Consider the following 17,825-nt stretch of genomic DNA (forward strand, 5'->3'; position numbering starts at 1 on the left):
ATTTAAATGGACGTATGCCAAGTCAAAATAAACTATAAACAGTGATTACTACCATATTTATAGTAAACAATTGTTGATGAAAATTATATGGAACATGATTTCACGTTAGAAAGAACCGAAACCACTACAATATGAATAAAGACCAAATCATAGATGCAATATAAAACCAAATTTCCACCATAAAAAATCGAGTAAGTGAGTGTAAAAATTTTCTAATTTTTTAAAAAGTTGATTCAATATTTTTATAGTTGGGCTTTAACCCTCAACTCAAAATCTATAATGTTATTTTCTCCTGTGGCGTACAGTATCGTATTTACATTAATTTCTAGTCAATTTTTTCCTTAATATCTTTATATTGACAATTTAGTTTTAACAAGCATGACGTGTGAGGTGTGACATACATCCACTTGAACACGTTTACCACGTTATTATACCTTATCGTTAACTTGGATCCTGAAACGGAATCCATTACTCTGCAGCTGATCTTCATAATCCAATGGCTGAACGATTTTGAGTGATCCGGTTCCGTCGTTGTTCCGTACCATGGTGAATTTATCTGCCCCATAACCACTGTTTTCAATTACCTGAAACGTCACAAAAAAAATGAGTAATTATAACGATATTTTTAGCCAAGTTGGTTGGTAAAACAAAAATAATATTATGATTCTGCCTCACTTTGTATTGGAACTTGTTGGTCTCGTCTTCATCGTGCACCGTAACCGTCAATATTGGAGTTTCTGGGAAATTAAATCCATCAGTCTCGTCTACTTCAGTGAGCCACTCTTCTTTCGTGAACTGCGGCGGCATGTCGTTGATGTCCTTCACCCGGATGGAAGCGGTTCCCGTTCCTGTACGATAATAATAATATAGTCGTACAGAAAATCAATACCATTCACAAAGTCAGTCGATACACGTGGCCTTAATTCACGGCGTTATTTGTGCATATCATTATAATATAGGTCAAATCGAGTACCTTTAAGGCCTCCACCGTCCATGGCGACCACTTGGATGGAATAGTCTGGAGTGCGTTCTCGGTCCAAACAGCACACGGCCGTCTTTATAACTCCCGTATCGGATTCAATTTCAAATATCGGGGTGCCGGTTTCTTCTTCGATCACGTTTTTCTCGATTGAATATATCAATTTAGCGTTAGTGCCCTCGGCTGGGTCATCGTAATCCACTGCCGTCATTGTCATCACAACCATTCCTTAAAACATGACCCCGAAGATACGAAATTATTTTAACATACGTTGTATAATAAAGATTTACAATAAATAGTGGTCATAAAGGTAAATAATCTTGTGCAGGATTTTTATATCTGAGTAATACTGAATAAAGTAAATTTTGAGTAATCAACTAGAATGTATTCATTATCGAAAGTAGGTAAGTTAACTCTTGTGTGTATTAAGGTAGATGTTGTAAAACAAATACGTAACGTTTTTATGCTTCAATTTATTTTTCTCACATTATAGACATTTGAATTAAAATAACGCAATACCTAATTCAATTTTTCAAACTTTTGAACCCAAACAGAAGCCATACGAAAAATATGAGATTTAAAAATCAAAAACCCATCTTCAAATAGTATATTTATGTACCTATAGAGAGATTTGTATTATACTGATGATTATTAATATTACTCGATTGTTATCTATCTACCTGATCAGAAGGAGAAAATTAAATTGCTTAATATGATGAGAAATTAAAAACAGTATTAACTATTATGTTGGTATATACCATCTATTTTTAATCATCCCAAAGCCTTACAGTTTTACTCTCGCCTGAGAATCAGTTTAATTTACGTACCGGCTGTTCCGTTTTCGGTTACATTTCCCCAGTACACTCCTTGCGGGAATACCGGTGCATTGTCATTGATGTCTTTCAGGTTCACTTGAACGTCAGCATATCCAACTAAGCCTTCGCCTCCTTCGTCTTGTGCGAACACGGTAAATCTCCACTGTGGTCTGCCGTTAGGCTGATCTCTGTCCAATGGCTGCGTAAACATGTTTCAACCGTAGCGTTTTAATAAAATATATATTATTCTAGTGTCTGTGAGCGAATATCGCCCCGGTCAGTTCATTACCTTGAGAACGAATATCTCGCCAGACGTACGATTGATGTCGAATTTACTATTGGCCGGGTTGTCCGGATCAATTCCCTGTCCCGTGAGGAAATAGACGATGTTCTGCGGGCGATCCTTGTCACCGTCGGTAGCCGTTACCTATATTATAATGCACAAATTATAGTTAAGGTGCCGTTAACATTTTCGGACGACAGTCGAAAAATATTTAATTAAGTCGTGTAAATAAAAATAAAGGATTGCAACAATGATCTACAACTATAATATTATAAACGAGTGCTGGATAAAACTGGATGCGACAGAACTGTATAATTGGTAATCTTACCTGAGGGGATCCAATCGGTTATAGCGAGATCTATATACGCAAACGGGCGATAAACAAATCAGGATAAATACACCTCTTCAAATGTATAAACCGGCAGTCTTATAAAGCATTTTAGTCTAATTATTCTAATACATTTTAATTAGGTACTCGAATATTGGTACCCGCTAGGATCGGTACATTTAAAAAGTATCTTTTACAAGACTGCAACCAGGTGTTATACTATTGGCGGGCGTCTCAGTCCGTTTGATCTATCGCGAATACGTACTTGCAATAAATGGTGTGGATACGCTCCGACCAGCTCTTCTTCCATTTCGGTGGCGTACAGCGGCGAGTTGAACACGGGTGGCATGTCATTTTTGTCTTTTACGTTAATCACCACCGTCGTTTTGCTATCTTGGAAGTTGTCGGAAGCGGCCAATATCAATTCGTACTACATTATACAACCATGCAAACATGTAGAGGTAGGTACACTTATCTGTGTTTTAATTTTTTGTAATCGGAGGGCGCCTGAAGAAAACGACGACGAAAAGGGCTGTTGTTGATTTCATCCGGGAGGAGGGGGAGGAGGAGGGATTTTCCTGCTGTTATTCTGTATTACTTATATATACATTATACGTATAGCATTGTATATTGTGATTATATTATTATATACTAAAATATAACTCCTGTGTTGTTTATAATTAAATGCGAATTCGTTTCGAACGAATAAATAACAAAATATAATCATTAAACTCTACAACACGTGCTCTTATGTTATGAAATATTATAAATAATTCATATGTATCGAATTTTTCCGATAATCATTTACAATTTTTATTATAAACATGCTGTGTCAACATAATACTGTACAGGAATCACAAGCGTGCTCATCCTTTTTTTTACAACCACACTAGTGCAGTTTTCCAAAATCTAATTTTTGGAATTTTTAAATATACCTCTATACTCGATGTTAAAGACCGTATTTTTCAAATTCTTGATGTTGTATTATGTAATCCATTATGAACCAATAATATGAGGAGTTTGTCATGGAGGCGTTTATCGCGAATGGAAACTTTTTTTTTCTATACGGTTAATTATTCACTAAAAATAATTAACAGTAAAAAAAGAGGAGGGTTCTCATTTGAAGAACAGAAGTTTGGTTCTACACAGAAGTAACTCAAGAAAAAAATCAAAAATTTTATGAGACTACGTGGTATTTATTTAAAAATAACAAAAATCAGAATTTGACTAAAGGGGGTGAATGTGCTGGCTCCGTGTAACACGATAATATCATGTTGTACGTATTGTGGTCATAATTATTACCGTTATTATCATATCATTATTAAAGTTAAAACTATTAACGGTCGGAATACCGCTCGTGCAAAGTTTAATATACCTAGGTATAGGCTACCTTCAATGATATATTTTTATTTTATCGTTGTCGTTAAACGCGTTCCGGTGCAAAGACCGCTGTTGAGTTGTGACTACGCACTCAAGACCCAACTAAAGTACGAATATATTGGTACCTAAGCATGCTTACGTAATAATAATAATATTTCGCATGGTGAAATACGTCATGCTGCATGCAATATGGGAAGTCGACTTATAAAAAAACTACATTTGCGTTTTTTAAACGCGCGCCGGACCTGTAAGACGCGTTTGGGCAAGTTCCGGTCGTCCTCTTCCGTGATCTGTGTCCTGTACGTGGGCCGTTCGAACACCGGTGGATTATCGTTCACGTCTTTCACGTGGATCACGACTATCGTGTGGTTTTCTTTCAAGTTGTCCGACGCGGATAGATGTAATTCGTACTGTGCACACGGTGTGATTGTCGGAAGTCAAATATTTGATCATAATATTATTATTGTATCATAAACAATTGTCAATAATAATATTATATATAATGATACGTTTATTCGATTACAGCGATAAAGCTCGAGTGTTATCGTCAATGTAAAACAAAGGAAAAAACAACAACAAAAAATGACAAACGTTGGTGTTGAAAAATAAATGAAACAAAAAAATTTCACGGACAAAAAAAAATGGAGATAATAACAATAAAAAAAAAAACGGACAAAATAAAATGATATTATAATTGCGAGTTGCAGCTTACTCCCAACCACGACGTTTTTCGGTAAAAAAAAATGTATTGTATACCTATGTATTGAATTTTCGGACCAATGTTTGTCAGGCACTACGAATGGGGACATAAATTGTAAAATAACTATAAATACAATGGGACGCTACAATAACAACATCGCTAGACGTCAAAACGTTTTGGCGACGAATACAGAATCTTTGAAAAGAAATAGATACCTAACAATAATAGAAGTAATCATATAGTAGGTGCTTTTTCACTATTTACATCGGAAGACCTTTCCTCAGCGTTTAGACTTATTATTTGTTTGTCGTGTACAAAATATGTGCCGAAATGGTAAAAGTGGGGTTTTCGAAAATATTAATTTTTTCCAAATTTTCCTTCCGCTGGAAATGCATGACTTTTCGGTATAAAATAATAATTAATAAAAGTGAATCCATTTGACATTAGTAGACTGTGAACATGTTGATTTATTAATTTATGTGATTAATATTAGACTTATAGTGTTGTGCGTTTATCAAGATGAAATAAAGTTTTTTTTTTTGATTATCTGTTTAGCATTCGAGCAAAATGCTAATTCGAGATAACTTTTTATGACAAAATTTTTAATTTGATTTTTGTATATACATATTTATTTATTCATTTTTTATTTTTGTGCTAGAGGTGTTTAATCTTTCCGAGTCTTTGTGCCCTTTTAGATAAGTTACATTGTTAAATATTTATTGGTGTAGTAATTTTGTTGTGTATTATTTGCGAAAAACACACGTATTTAAGAGTGCAAAAATTATATTTTACAAATACAACTTTTAAATTATCTGTTTTTTTTTTTTAATCTAAATAAATGAATTAGTTTTTTTTTTTTTTTTATCGATCATATATAGCATATTTAAAGAAATATTTTCATTTCTATTATCTCATTCGCAAAAAATTTCAATAAATTTATCCGTCATTTTATCTAGATAATTTTTTGGTGACTTTGTGGCTGTCGACGCCTGCATAAAGTTGAGTTTAGTTTTATCAAAACAGGACGTAAGTACTTTTGACATTATGTCGTTTTCATTTCAGGAGGCTTAAAAACTATAGTAGGAATGTGTAGGTTTTGCGTTTTTATGAATTCGTAAACGAAAGTAATAAAATAAAATAATTAAAAAAATAAAAATAAAATGGAATCAATCGGGACTGTATTAATTTAAATAGTGATGTGAACAGGAAATGTTTTTGAGTTACGGGGATGTTCTCGAGAAAATACTCTTATTTTATTGTTGAAGTAGTTAATATACAAAACTGATGTTCAGGATTCCAAATTTAAAAATTTGAATTTCTATTTATTTATTTTTGTTATTATTGATCAGTACCTATAAGTATAATATAATCATAATTCATAATGTAGTGTATTATTGTTGTTAATGATCAAATAATAATTACTATAATCATAAATATGATATAGAAAAAAAAATGTGATGACTAATATAATACCATTATTATTATTATTATTATTATTACTGTTGTTGACGAAATATTATTACGAATATAATTCTCGAGAACGCTCCTCAATTCAAAAGAAACATTCCTCAGTTTCAAATCACTACATTATACCTAAAATAGGGTCGAAAATATTCTATAATAATATTATTATGCGTATTTGATTAGTGTTTGTAAAATGAGTTCAGCGGTGGCCAATAATGCGTTTCCTGACTTACCCTTTTCCTCGTCTCGTAGTCCAGTGGACCGGCGACATAAATGGCACCGGTCATATTTTTGACGGCGAACGCTCCGCCAAGATTTCCTCCCGTTATTTCGTAACGTATTCTGGAAGCTGCAAATGACACGAAAAAAAAAAAACATTTTAAACCCAAAGATTTCAAACGATGTTTAACGCGGTCTGTATGGGATAAAATTCGATGGTAGCCAGCGATGAGGTAGTAGCGATCAGCACCATCTAATGATGGACAGGGTTCGGATTTTAATGTTTTAAAAATCCTCAAGAATTCTCTAATAAAACGGGGAATCCTACACGAGAATGGCATATAAAAAATTGCAAAAGTTAATTTTTCTAAATAATGAGATGCCTAAGGTATTTCACGAATATAAAAATTAGATGTGTGCAAGTTCCACTTAGCAAAAAAAACTACTATAAAATTATATTTCATTTACATACATTATTTTAATGTAATATTTCATATTTCATATGATCCATACCTATGCAATAATATAAAATACGATTGTTACAAGAAATATTTAATATAATATTAATTTATAAAATATAATCATATAATATAATAATATGTTTTTCTGACGAGTAGGTAAATATATTCACCCAATAAGCACGCCACTTGAAGCACAAAGAAAAAATTATTTTATTCTCTAAACCAATGTTTAAAAAAATGTGTTATTTTATGTAAATTATATTATCTATACTATCGAACTTAACCTAAATGGTTCTGTGATTGTTGCGGTCGGTTTATTCATTTAACGGTGTAAAGTACACAGTCTGAAGAGATAATTTAATGTACCTACATAAATTCAAACAATAGGTTAGGTTAAAAAAATGTATTTTTTTAATTCTTTGATTCACCAAACTATAATTTTGTGCTTGGGAAGCATTGTTCTAGTGCATACAAAAAAAAATTAAATTTGCATTAAAATCCAACCTTAATATTGAAAAAAATTTAAGATTGAATAAAGTAGGAAAAAGATTCTCAATAGGTTCTCTCTTATATACGAGTATTTTGTATCTTACGATAAAATGTTACGAGCCGTGGTTTAACCACCCCTGGTTTATACATTACAGGGTTGGAAAAGCGATTAAATATTATTATTTGTTATGGATGACTTTTACCGGAATTGAACTTTTTTTTATAAAATATTCAAATTCATTTTTTCTCAGTTGTTAACTCAACAACATCATTGTTACCGAATGACCAATTTTTAGAAAAAAACTCTCATGTGAATCCTGAAAACTCTGGTTGTAACATGATCGTTATGATTCTCATATGGCATAATTTTTAATTTTTTTATGAAATTCTCCAAAATAAATACAACATTTTTTATTGTTATTAAATATAAATTAATACTATCCCAAGAAGATTGAAATGACATTATTTATGGGTTTCATAGAAAAGTAAAAAGTAAATTCTAACAAATATAATTTAATATAAATATTAAAATTTCCCGATTCATCCAATGACATGGTTATGCCTCACATTTTCCTACCAATATGTGGTTTGGTCTCTTTTTAAAATGACCAAACATTAGACAAAACATTTGTGGAAATTTTCTAATTCAAAATTTGATCTATAACTGAAAATCCCACGGTTTTCGGTAGTGATGCCAATCGAATCTAAGAAAGTGTAATAATTATTATACAATACAGCCGACATTAGGTATTACTAAATTTTAAGGAAATCTATCAGAACAATATCATAATGTAGTTAAAAACTTATTGGCATTGTATAAAAATCAAATCAAAAGTTTACTAACATTCATCGTGGTCCTTCGCTGTGACGGTGAGCACAGTGTGCTGAATGTCTTCGTTTTCATCGACTTCGGCCTCGTACAGTGCCTTGTCAAAGTACGGCGGGTTGTCGTTCTTGTCGGCAATGCCAATCCGTATGAACTTGGACACTGCAAATAAATATACATATAGTGAGAAAATCACTTGGAATGGTATACCATTAGTATACCTAGGCAACAGTCGTTGGATATTTAGTATATTGTTGGAGTTGTCGTGGAGGAGGGTTCAAATCCCCCAAGGTATTTTTTCTTACTCTATTATTTTAAATGATTACATAAGAAAGATTCACTAAGATAGTGAGGTAGTACTTAATGTAGTTTTTTAGAAAACAATAAATCAATAAAACAGTTTTCATCACTAAATATTAGTCCGACGGGTAAAAATAACTATTCTGTAAACATTAAAAGATGGTACTTATTTTATCATATTATTATTATGTTTTACGAGGGAACTATTGTGCCTAAAATTAATTTACATACATTTATATGGATTTTAATGGACTTCTATGAAATGCAAATAATTGTCTTTGATGAATTAGAAGAACAAAAGCAATAAGTACACTTTCATTTGGAGTTACGGCCAAATGTCTTCCGCTAGGTAATAATAAACACATTTAATTATGCCTGAAATACGTACACGGTACATGGTATACCCAAGCCCCTTACATAAAATTGTCTTTGTAGGTCCGATAAAATGTCGTTTGATATAAAATAAGTAATCCTATCAATATTTCAAAATTTCAAAAATTATAAATTCATTTCAACGGGCCTCTAAGCCTCTAGTTCAATAGTCCCCTTGAATATACCTACGTACAAGGTTAAAAGTAAACACTCATTTTCGAGTTTCGAGTTTCATGCAGTGCATAATAATGATATATGAATATAAATACCTGAGTTCGGAGCTTCACCGTTGTTGGGCCTGGCGGAAGGCGCTCCGTCGCGGGCCTCGACTTCCAGAGCGTATGCGCCTTGCTTTTCTCTGTCAAAAACTATTTTCGTAAACACCTCGCCAGTTTCCGAGTTTATTTCGAAATAATCTTTTCCCTCATTCCGTGGTGAATCGACCACAAAATAATAAACCTGCATCGGATGAAACATAACAATAAAGTATTTGGTTTTTCAATCGGCAATAGATAACAGGCACGTAGCCAGGGTTTTATTTTTTATTTTTTTTTTTTTTTTGGAGGGGTGGTCGAAATTAATTGTTAGTACAATTTTTATACTTAATTGATATATAAAACCTTTTTTTTTTATTAGCTGACAAATTAAAATCAAGTTACAAGTTACAATACAATACAAAATACAATCTATTATTATTTAAAATTTTTCACTGATGTAGTGATGTCTATAATATTAATTTTCTGTTTTTTTGAGCCATTACATCCGGTACTTCGTCTGTAGAGATAGACACTTCCCAATGTACTGACAGAAGAGCAAGTCCCGTTAAACGCTCATTTCCAGTTTTGTTACGAAGCAATGTTTTTAAGCGTTTTAGTGTTGAAAATGAGCGTTCAACTGCTGTTGTTGAACTGGTACTGATGCACAGATTTTCAATAAGAAATGTATGTTTGGGTAAAACTTTGCATCACATGCATCCAAAATATCCATCATTTCAGTGGGTTTTTTTCTACATTTACCCATTTTTCACACCATAATAAAAATTCAGAACAAACCACTTTTTCCGATATACGATTTTCGTAAAATATATTTAAATTTTTAAGTTTTGAAACATTTTCGTTTAAGGCAAATTTTGGCAATAAGATTTCAATTGATGATAAAACAACATTGTTTTGTTTAAAACGGTTTTCCAAATTTAAAATGAAACCGTCTATCGATGGTACAAATATCGATGTTCTATAGTATTCTTCCGGTGTGTTACAATCATAATTATCTCTGTGTTTTTGGTTTTTTATAATGCTTGGACATACAATTTCTGAATCAAAATATAAACTATGAAACCCAATACGAGATTTCCGATAACATGTACAAATATCACATATTTGCGATAATATTGTACGATAATAATTGACGTTATACGACGTTATTGACGTGACAGTGTGTCGGCCGTCGGGTCTCCGCGATATAATTCGACCCATAGGGCCATAGATAATAACATTTGACCGTTCTATAGTGGTTTATTTTTGTAATACAACACAATAACCTTTTTTTGAATAACACATATTTTATTTTTATTTTTATTAAGACCCCATGGACCCCCCCCCCCTGGATACGTGCCTGCTAGATAAGTATATTGGGTATAAGCAGTCTTGTAAAGTATACTATTGTTTTGTATTTCGAAAAAAATTTAAAAATATATATTCAGAATATATATCATTCGAATACATTTTAAGTGGTATTTGAATAATTTTTGAATATATTGTTGCTCGACAATTTTTTTATCAGTTTTGGAATGGTTGGAGATTATAATGTGTCAGTCACATTTCATTCAGAAATAAAAATAATATTCTACATGATCAATTTATAATGTTATGCCAAATTTTCAATAGATAAATTTGATTTATCACAACTATTAATTAGTTTTTGACGAGTTAAAATGAAATATTTATTAATTAATAAAATAAAACAAAAAGTTATAGTTTTATTTCATATGATCATTCATTATAGCCATGCGCTCTCTTTGAAATCGCAAAACATGGTATAAAAATTGGAGCAACACAAATTATTCGTTCGTCATATCCAATATTATCTACCAGATGAATATGTATGTTTAACTATGGTTAGTAATAGGTTAGGTAGGTTATTAACATATGAAAATGTCGCAAAGAACCCTTAGAAAACGTATTTAAAATAAAAATCAAATAGAAAAGAATATAATATTAGATTTCAAATTATAATTTGTTAAATTATATTATAAATCGATACAGTTCAATCATATTGAGAGTTTATTCTCTAATATATATCAAGAATATCAACAAAATGATTCCTTAGAATTGCATTTTGTCGTTTAATTGAAATTTTAAATCGATATTCTTGAATTTATCGTAAAAAAATGCAATTCCAGTAACTACTTTAAAATACAATTGAATACTATTCAATACAAGATAACAAAATATTTCAATTTATTTTATTTGAATGTTTTATACATCACTGTCAAACGATAAAATTGGATTTATTTTTTAATATTTACGTTATCATAAGAACGTTGTAACTTTTAACGATCATGATATCCACCTATAACACAAATTCTCAACAAAAATAAACTGAATGCATTATATAAAAAAATATTATTAGTAACAATAATTGGTGCAATGGTACTTATTTTAGCACTCTCCTCCTAACGAATTACGTTTTTGATTTTAAAAGGTTTTAAACAAAATGTGTATACATGGAAAACATTTTCGCACGAATTTTTATAATTTTTTTTTTCGACTGTTCTTATTGGATTACATTTTTAAATCAGAGAAGTTACAACAAAGTGGTTGTTGAAAAATCGTGTAAATAAATAGCAGTAGTAATACGAACCCGGTTATTCGGGAACGTGCCATCCTTGTCGATCGCGTTGACTTGGGTGACTTTGGTGCCAATCGGCTCGCCTTCCAGAACAGTCTCTTGTTCCCGTTCGGTGAACAAAGGTATTTCGTCGTTCACGTCTTCCAGCATAATGTACACTGTGGCTTCAGATGCAAGTTGTTGAGCTCCATTGTTCTGCAAAAATCGAAACGAAATCAAATATAAAAATTTCAAATACATTATTCCAATATAAGTATTGGTACTTGAAACAATCGACACGCAACCAAACAATTGATCGAGTTAGATACTATTCTTGAACAATTTTATTCATTTGAATAAATTTTATTTTAGAACCACTGTTTGAAAAAAGTACCAATCTCAGAATATTGTTTGCCCACATGAGTGAGCTTGAGGTTAGAGGGGGTATGTCAGTATACCTATAATACTGCTATTAATTTATCTCATACGGGCTATACAGATGTACACATAATTCTTCAAAGAACATTTCGAATATATTCTAAAAAGAAAGCGTCATGATTATTACCTATAAGATGTCTGTTTCGAAAATATTTGACAAAATGTAAGTAAGAGTTTTGGATCGACAAATTCGTGCTGTGTGAGGGCTAGTGTATTAGAAGTTCTAGGGCAATACCACTATGGTAATTCGTTGTATCATCACCCGAATCGTTCACGGACCGATCGATGCGCATATTATGAATACAAAAATGTAGTTAGGTGTTTAAATGTAGTGTTGTGTCTACATAGGGGGAACTAAGTCCGCCAAGACATTACCTTATCTTATTTGAGCTATCTATGATAATGAAAAACGAATATGAAGAAGAAATTTAATAGATAATTATATAGGAATATCATCAGTTATCAAATTCATAAACGGATATGTGATGTGGAGAATAGAGGATGATAATAATATAAACAGAGCAGTTCTAGAGTGGAATCCAGGGGGAAAGACCCCGCGTGGGCTAGTCAGAAGAAGATATTTGGATGTTGTGAAAAAAGATATTAACAAAATGGAAGTAGGTACTTATACAAGAATAGAAAGAATCGGTTCGGGATCAAGAGAAACTGAGAGAGATCGTGACAGTGACGAAAACTCGTATAGGTAGTACCTATAATCCATAGAACAGGACTACCACTAGGTATAGGTGGTCATACTAACCTCCACGCGAATGGTCAAATTGTATTCCTTGATCGTCTCGTAGTCCAGTGGATGATTGACCTTTATGTCAGCCCAAGTGAAACCGTTGTCCTGCCTTTGTTGTAGATAGAACGTGTGGAATTTGTTCGTCTGCGCTGTGGACCCCGGCATCAGCCGATAGAACACGGTCGGGTTTCCCTCGATGCCCGAGCTAAAAACATCGAAATCTCAAATCAGTAAGTGCGAGGGCACGGTCGAACGATGGGACGCGCAGTCCGTGGTGGGGTTTGTCGGCTTTCGTATTCGTTGTACGGCGAAACGACGACCCTATAATATTTATCCACATGGCGTGACGAAGGCGACGACGACGATCGTCGTAAGTACAAGAAGGCACTATCGTCAATTCGTCATATTATTATTACATTAGACAAACATGATGATAATACTATGATACGCAACTGGAAATCGTTTTTCGATGATTGCATAGACGACGAATATAATATATTTTGGACGAGCATAATATTATGGTAATATTTACCTATATAACCATACGAATTTTAGAACATACGACGTGATCAAAATATAATATGAGAGAAATTGGTGATTGATAGTGCAGTAACACGTAGTAAAATTACTATCATAATAATATGAGAAGACAATAATATTTGGCAATATGTTATATAATCGTAGAACGCCGTTTAAACTTTTTTTATCATTCGGAATTAATTGTATGATAATATTATTGTTACGATGATTGATCGGCGTACTTAGATGATTCGGCATAATAATATTATCTACAACACTACATTGTCGTTTTTGCGCGACATGAGGTCATGTCGAATTGACCGCGACTGTATCGACTGAACTCAATTTATCAGTCTGTTCAAAATAAAACGTGTTATGCGAATTATTTCGTCTATGATGGGTGCCTAAATTATTCGAATTTGTACAAAAACAAAAATCGTTACATACGATGAGCCACGTATTATTATGATATATTAATAAGTCTTATGACAGGCTCGTGTATCGGTAATTCTCTATATTATATTATATCAAGTGATATTCTGTAAAAAAAAATGTATATACATAAATATATATATTATATATTATGCCATGCACTCGTAGAAAAAGTTTTTTGAGCGTACAAAAACAAAAAATTGGATGAAAATCAAAATTAAAAAAAAAAAAAAACGAATGGGACATTAGCAAAATACAAAAGACAAAAATAAAACAAAAAACGATCTTCTCTGCGTATTCATTATGCAATAAAGCAATAAACTTAGTATGATACAAAAAAAAATAACAAAACATAATAATATTTAATTTTATGTAGGTATATTGGTAATAATATAGCGATATGAAAAAAAATAAAAAATAAAACCAACCAGACATGCCAAAAAACAATATTGTGACTGGTCAAAATCAAATAGGTTCACAAAATACAAAAATACAAAAAATAAATAAAAAAACGAAAATGAAAAATACACTTATGAAGTATTATCTAAAAAAAATTTTTAAGAAAAATCAAAAAAAAAAATCAAAGAATAACATTCATTGTTTCCGCTGAGGTAATTTTTTCTCGAATACTCGAAACAACAACTATTCCAACTGTGTAATTATAGGTACCTAGATTATTATTTTAATTTATTTCGTTAGAATAATATGTTTGATCGTCATCGTCGGATGTCGCGTTTCGAATTCGTTAAGGAAAACGAGCGTCATTCGACCAAGTTATACCTGGGTATAAAATAAATAATCATTAAAATTGAGTGTTCTGTTAACATATAATTATATCGTGTGATATTTCCAACACCAATTCCCGTAATTTCCACTAAATGTGCGTACCTATAGGTTGGTATAATTATTATAATATGCATGATATTGTTATAGTGCTTGTCGGTCAGACAACAAGACAATTGTGTCGGATCTATAAAATGCAGTGTGATTTACCAAGCGTCCTCGCCCTTTCCCCCCTTTTACCCTTCAACAATATGCATTTACTCTAATTCTGATTTTTGAAAGTTTCAATAATAGGTATATGTATCTACTGAGATTTTCTGTAACACGTCAAGAGTGTGTCCAGTGACGATACGTACTTTTGTTTTTCTGAGAAATGAACACCTCCACTTTTTACAGCGTAAATAATTATTAAGAAGATAATTTTTTTTTTAATTTTGATAAACCTAAATCAAATAATTTTAACAAGTGGTTTCTGAATTATATAAATGTTTGAACCAAGCATAAAAATATAGTCATTAACAAATGGTTTTGATAAAATTAATGTTTCAGTTATAGTAGGTAGGTACTACCTATGTATTATATTCTGGCAATTTTCACAGCTATTAAGAAATGTCAATAGATTAATATGAATGAATGCAATTATTTGCATAGCATTAATGTCTCTGCTATGTCCACTAGGGTCTGTAAATATCCTTAATGAAAAATGTTCAATAACTCAGAAACAACCACTACCTAGTTAAAACTCTGATAATGATACATCAACATTTAAAAAAATACCATAGTCTTAACAAATTACCGTAAAAAAGTGTCGTTCTCGTTTTGAAAAACAAACTACGTTAGTTCTCGCCACAAGACACTCATTTAAAGTGTATAAAAAAAAATCTGAATAGATAGTTGAATACAAAAATATGGTACTTAAGTATGTATCTATACCTAAACTTCTCAAAATCATAATATTTTAAATAAAAGCATTATAGTAATAGCGAGTTCACAAACACGGGGTTGAGCTTGATAGACAAATTTTCCCGAATATTATCGTACAATATGTTATGCAATAACAATCAACTTGGGAGTATTGAAAAGTAAAAATTACCCCGTTAATTTATTAATATTTATAATTATTACTATTATAGAAATTTGTAATTTGTAGGTTAGTATTATTAGTAGTAGGTATCTATCGCTGTGAGTGCAGAGTGTGTTGTGTGTGTGTGGAGATTAATTTACGACGATTTGTCTCATGTTTCTTAACGGATCTCAATGAAAAAATAAGCATCCTTAATCGAATAGTCAGAAAGCCGAACGATTCGAGATAAACATAATATATAACAGGTCATATAATATAATAAATTTAAATCTATTTCGATCGTTCGTGTTCGAATTCGAACGTTTATACGTATAATACCTATCGTTATCGATGTTCGAACAAACTGCGGAAGAATCAATGAATGGTAAAACATAAAATAAAAAAAATCATATAATAATATCCATAACGGCGTACATAATAATATTATGATACGAAATATAGCAACAAAAAAATATATATCAACTAAAATCGAACGAAAAAAACCGATCTCCGTTTCGACGAGATCCGCACATACACAACGTGCATTGTTTAGTGCGGACGTGCAAAATATAATATTATTATATTGTCTTGACCTGCATGCGTTGTTTTGACGTTTAGAGACGCACCCGGAAATCGATACGATAGGTCGGATTGCTCGGGGATCTCGAAATGACAAAACAATATAATTTAACTAACCATTGAGTCGAACGCAGGCACAGGTATATAATGTATTTATCTATATAATACCATTAATTATTATTATGGGTCGCGAGATGTACAGAGGTTAAATCGTGCGTAGACTTAAATATAATTCTAGACTGTAAAATTTTTTATTTGTTGATGGCCTGAGCGCAACAGTGGAGTCCTATAATCGTATAGTAAAAAGACGACGATAGGCCGCAACTGTGACACATGAAAACATTTTTTGATTATCTCATCATTGGCTTTTATAAATTTAAAAAAAAAACATTTCATGGGATATCTAGGCCGCTGTTGCGCTCAACCCATCGTTTATCAAAAAATATGAAGCTCGATATTCGGTCATTATCATAATAGACGGGGTTTTCCGCAAAGAATGAACCAATAAGGGCCATTTACACTTTAAAGCTACCATTAAATGGTATTTACATTTTCAAATCGATAAAGTGTGGAAGTTTTTTTCGGTTTTTGTATGCTCTTGTCACGACCTGCTAGAACATCACTTTGATTTCATCCAATAAAATATTATATTATACGGATATTGAGTATTGCAATGTTACAAACGTGGTTTGTAAAACATTGTGGTTGGTTTGAAATAGACCGGACAAAGTCAGGAGGGTTACGTTAAGTTGGCACACTTTAAAAATAAAACCTGGCCTGAGATGCCAATTTGAAAGTTTATGTTGCAGGGGGGGGGGGGGGGGGGGCTACAACTTCACGGATTTGGTCAACTCCAATTGTGGGGGGCACCAGAAATAATGAGTTAGAACGAGTTTGGCGGGAATAGGGTAAATGCCCCACCACCAAAAAAATAAAAATAACAAATATAACAAATTTACGACTTAAGGTTGGGCCACACGGAACATTTTTAAGCGAATCCTATACAATATGACGAGCTATATTGTTTTAACAATATCATCTGTTGCCCGTACAAATTTATTAAAATTCAAAGTTGATTCTTTGTGGAACTCCCTGTTTAATATTTATATAGGTTGGACGTGATTCGTGAATTGGAAAATAAATAATAATAAACGTTACAGTCAATCGCGCCCTATGCATCATGAAAATACCATTAAATTTTATATAATTAATACTTCGATGCGTTGCGAATTCTACACGCGTTGTCCGTCCTCTGTACACATCGTACCTATAAAATATTATATAAATAGTACATTATATATCTATAAACGGGTTAAAAGTAATAATATTATAGAAAAAAAAAATCATAAAACCGACACGATTAATATTTTAGCGAGATAAAACAATATTTTATTATATTGTCATATAATACGCAAAAATGTTACGATTATAATTGATTCTGAGCGAATCGAGAGGGTGGTTTTCGATCAACTTACGTGTCTGTGGAGGGGTTTTTTAGGCGTGAACTCATAGAAACGCATTGTAATTGTGAATGGTTTTTTTTTTCAGACAAAAATGAGCAAATTATTGAATAATTAAGAATAAATTCAATTTAGTAGTCAAGTTAAGCGGACACAAAGTCATTGGGTGTAAATCAGAAGTCAATCGTCGTTATAAATTTAATTTGTTAATAATTTTAAGTTGATAATAATATTATGAAAGAAAATATTTACTTAACTCGGTTTAAGAAAAGCCAACCTTTATGTTGACTTAGGGGTGCTCTTTTAATTAATGCACCCACGTGGATCACAATTATTTTATGCCTATCCGTGATACATAATA

The 17,825-nt window shown here is 31.9% G+C and overlaps 1 protein-coding gene across 4 annotated transcripts in view; it reads right to left on the bottom strand.

Annotated features, from left to right (window-relative positions):
* CadN (neural cadherin) overlaps positions 1–17,825 on the bottom strand; it is a 193,605-nt gene that overhangs the window by 15,700 nt on the left and 160,080 nt on the right. For 2 of the 4 annotated variants that reach the window (XM_089216484.1, XM_089216486.1), the window contains exons 13-23: positions 12,644–12,833; positions 11,479–11,661; positions 8,886–9,075; positions 7,963–8,106; positions 6,183–6,298; positions 2,671–2,835; positions 2,084–2,221; positions 1,807–1,993; positions 974–1,207; positions 676–848; positions 435–584 (exon numbers count right to left, since the gene is read on the bottom strand). In XM_089216484.1, coding sequence (XP_089072610.1) covers positions 435–584; positions 676–848; positions 974–1,207; positions 1,807–1,993; positions 2,084–2,221; positions 2,671–2,835; positions 6,183–6,298; positions 7,963–8,106; positions 8,886–9,075; positions 11,479–11,661; positions 12,644–12,833 — 1,870 coding nt within the window. Of the gene's footprint in view, positions 1–434; positions 585–675; positions 849–973; positions 1,208–1,806; positions 1,994–2,083; positions 2,222–2,670; positions 2,836–4,030; positions 4,196–6,182; positions 6,299–7,962; positions 8,107–8,885; positions 9,076–11,478; positions 11,662–12,643; positions 12,834–17,825 lie in introns of all 4 variants that reach the window. The other 2 variants (XM_089216482.1, XM_089216485.1) reach the window with 1 other exon arrangement.

The sequence above is a fragment of the Diuraphis noxia genome, unplaced genomic scaffold (assembly GCF_037042655.1).
Source record: "Diuraphis noxia isolate RWA-SAM2 unplaced genomic scaffold, SU_Dnox_SAM2 contig0001, whole genome shotgun sequence".
Classification (NCBI taxonomy): Eukaryota; Metazoa; Arthropoda; class Insecta; order Hemiptera; family Aphididae; genus Diuraphis; species Diuraphis noxia.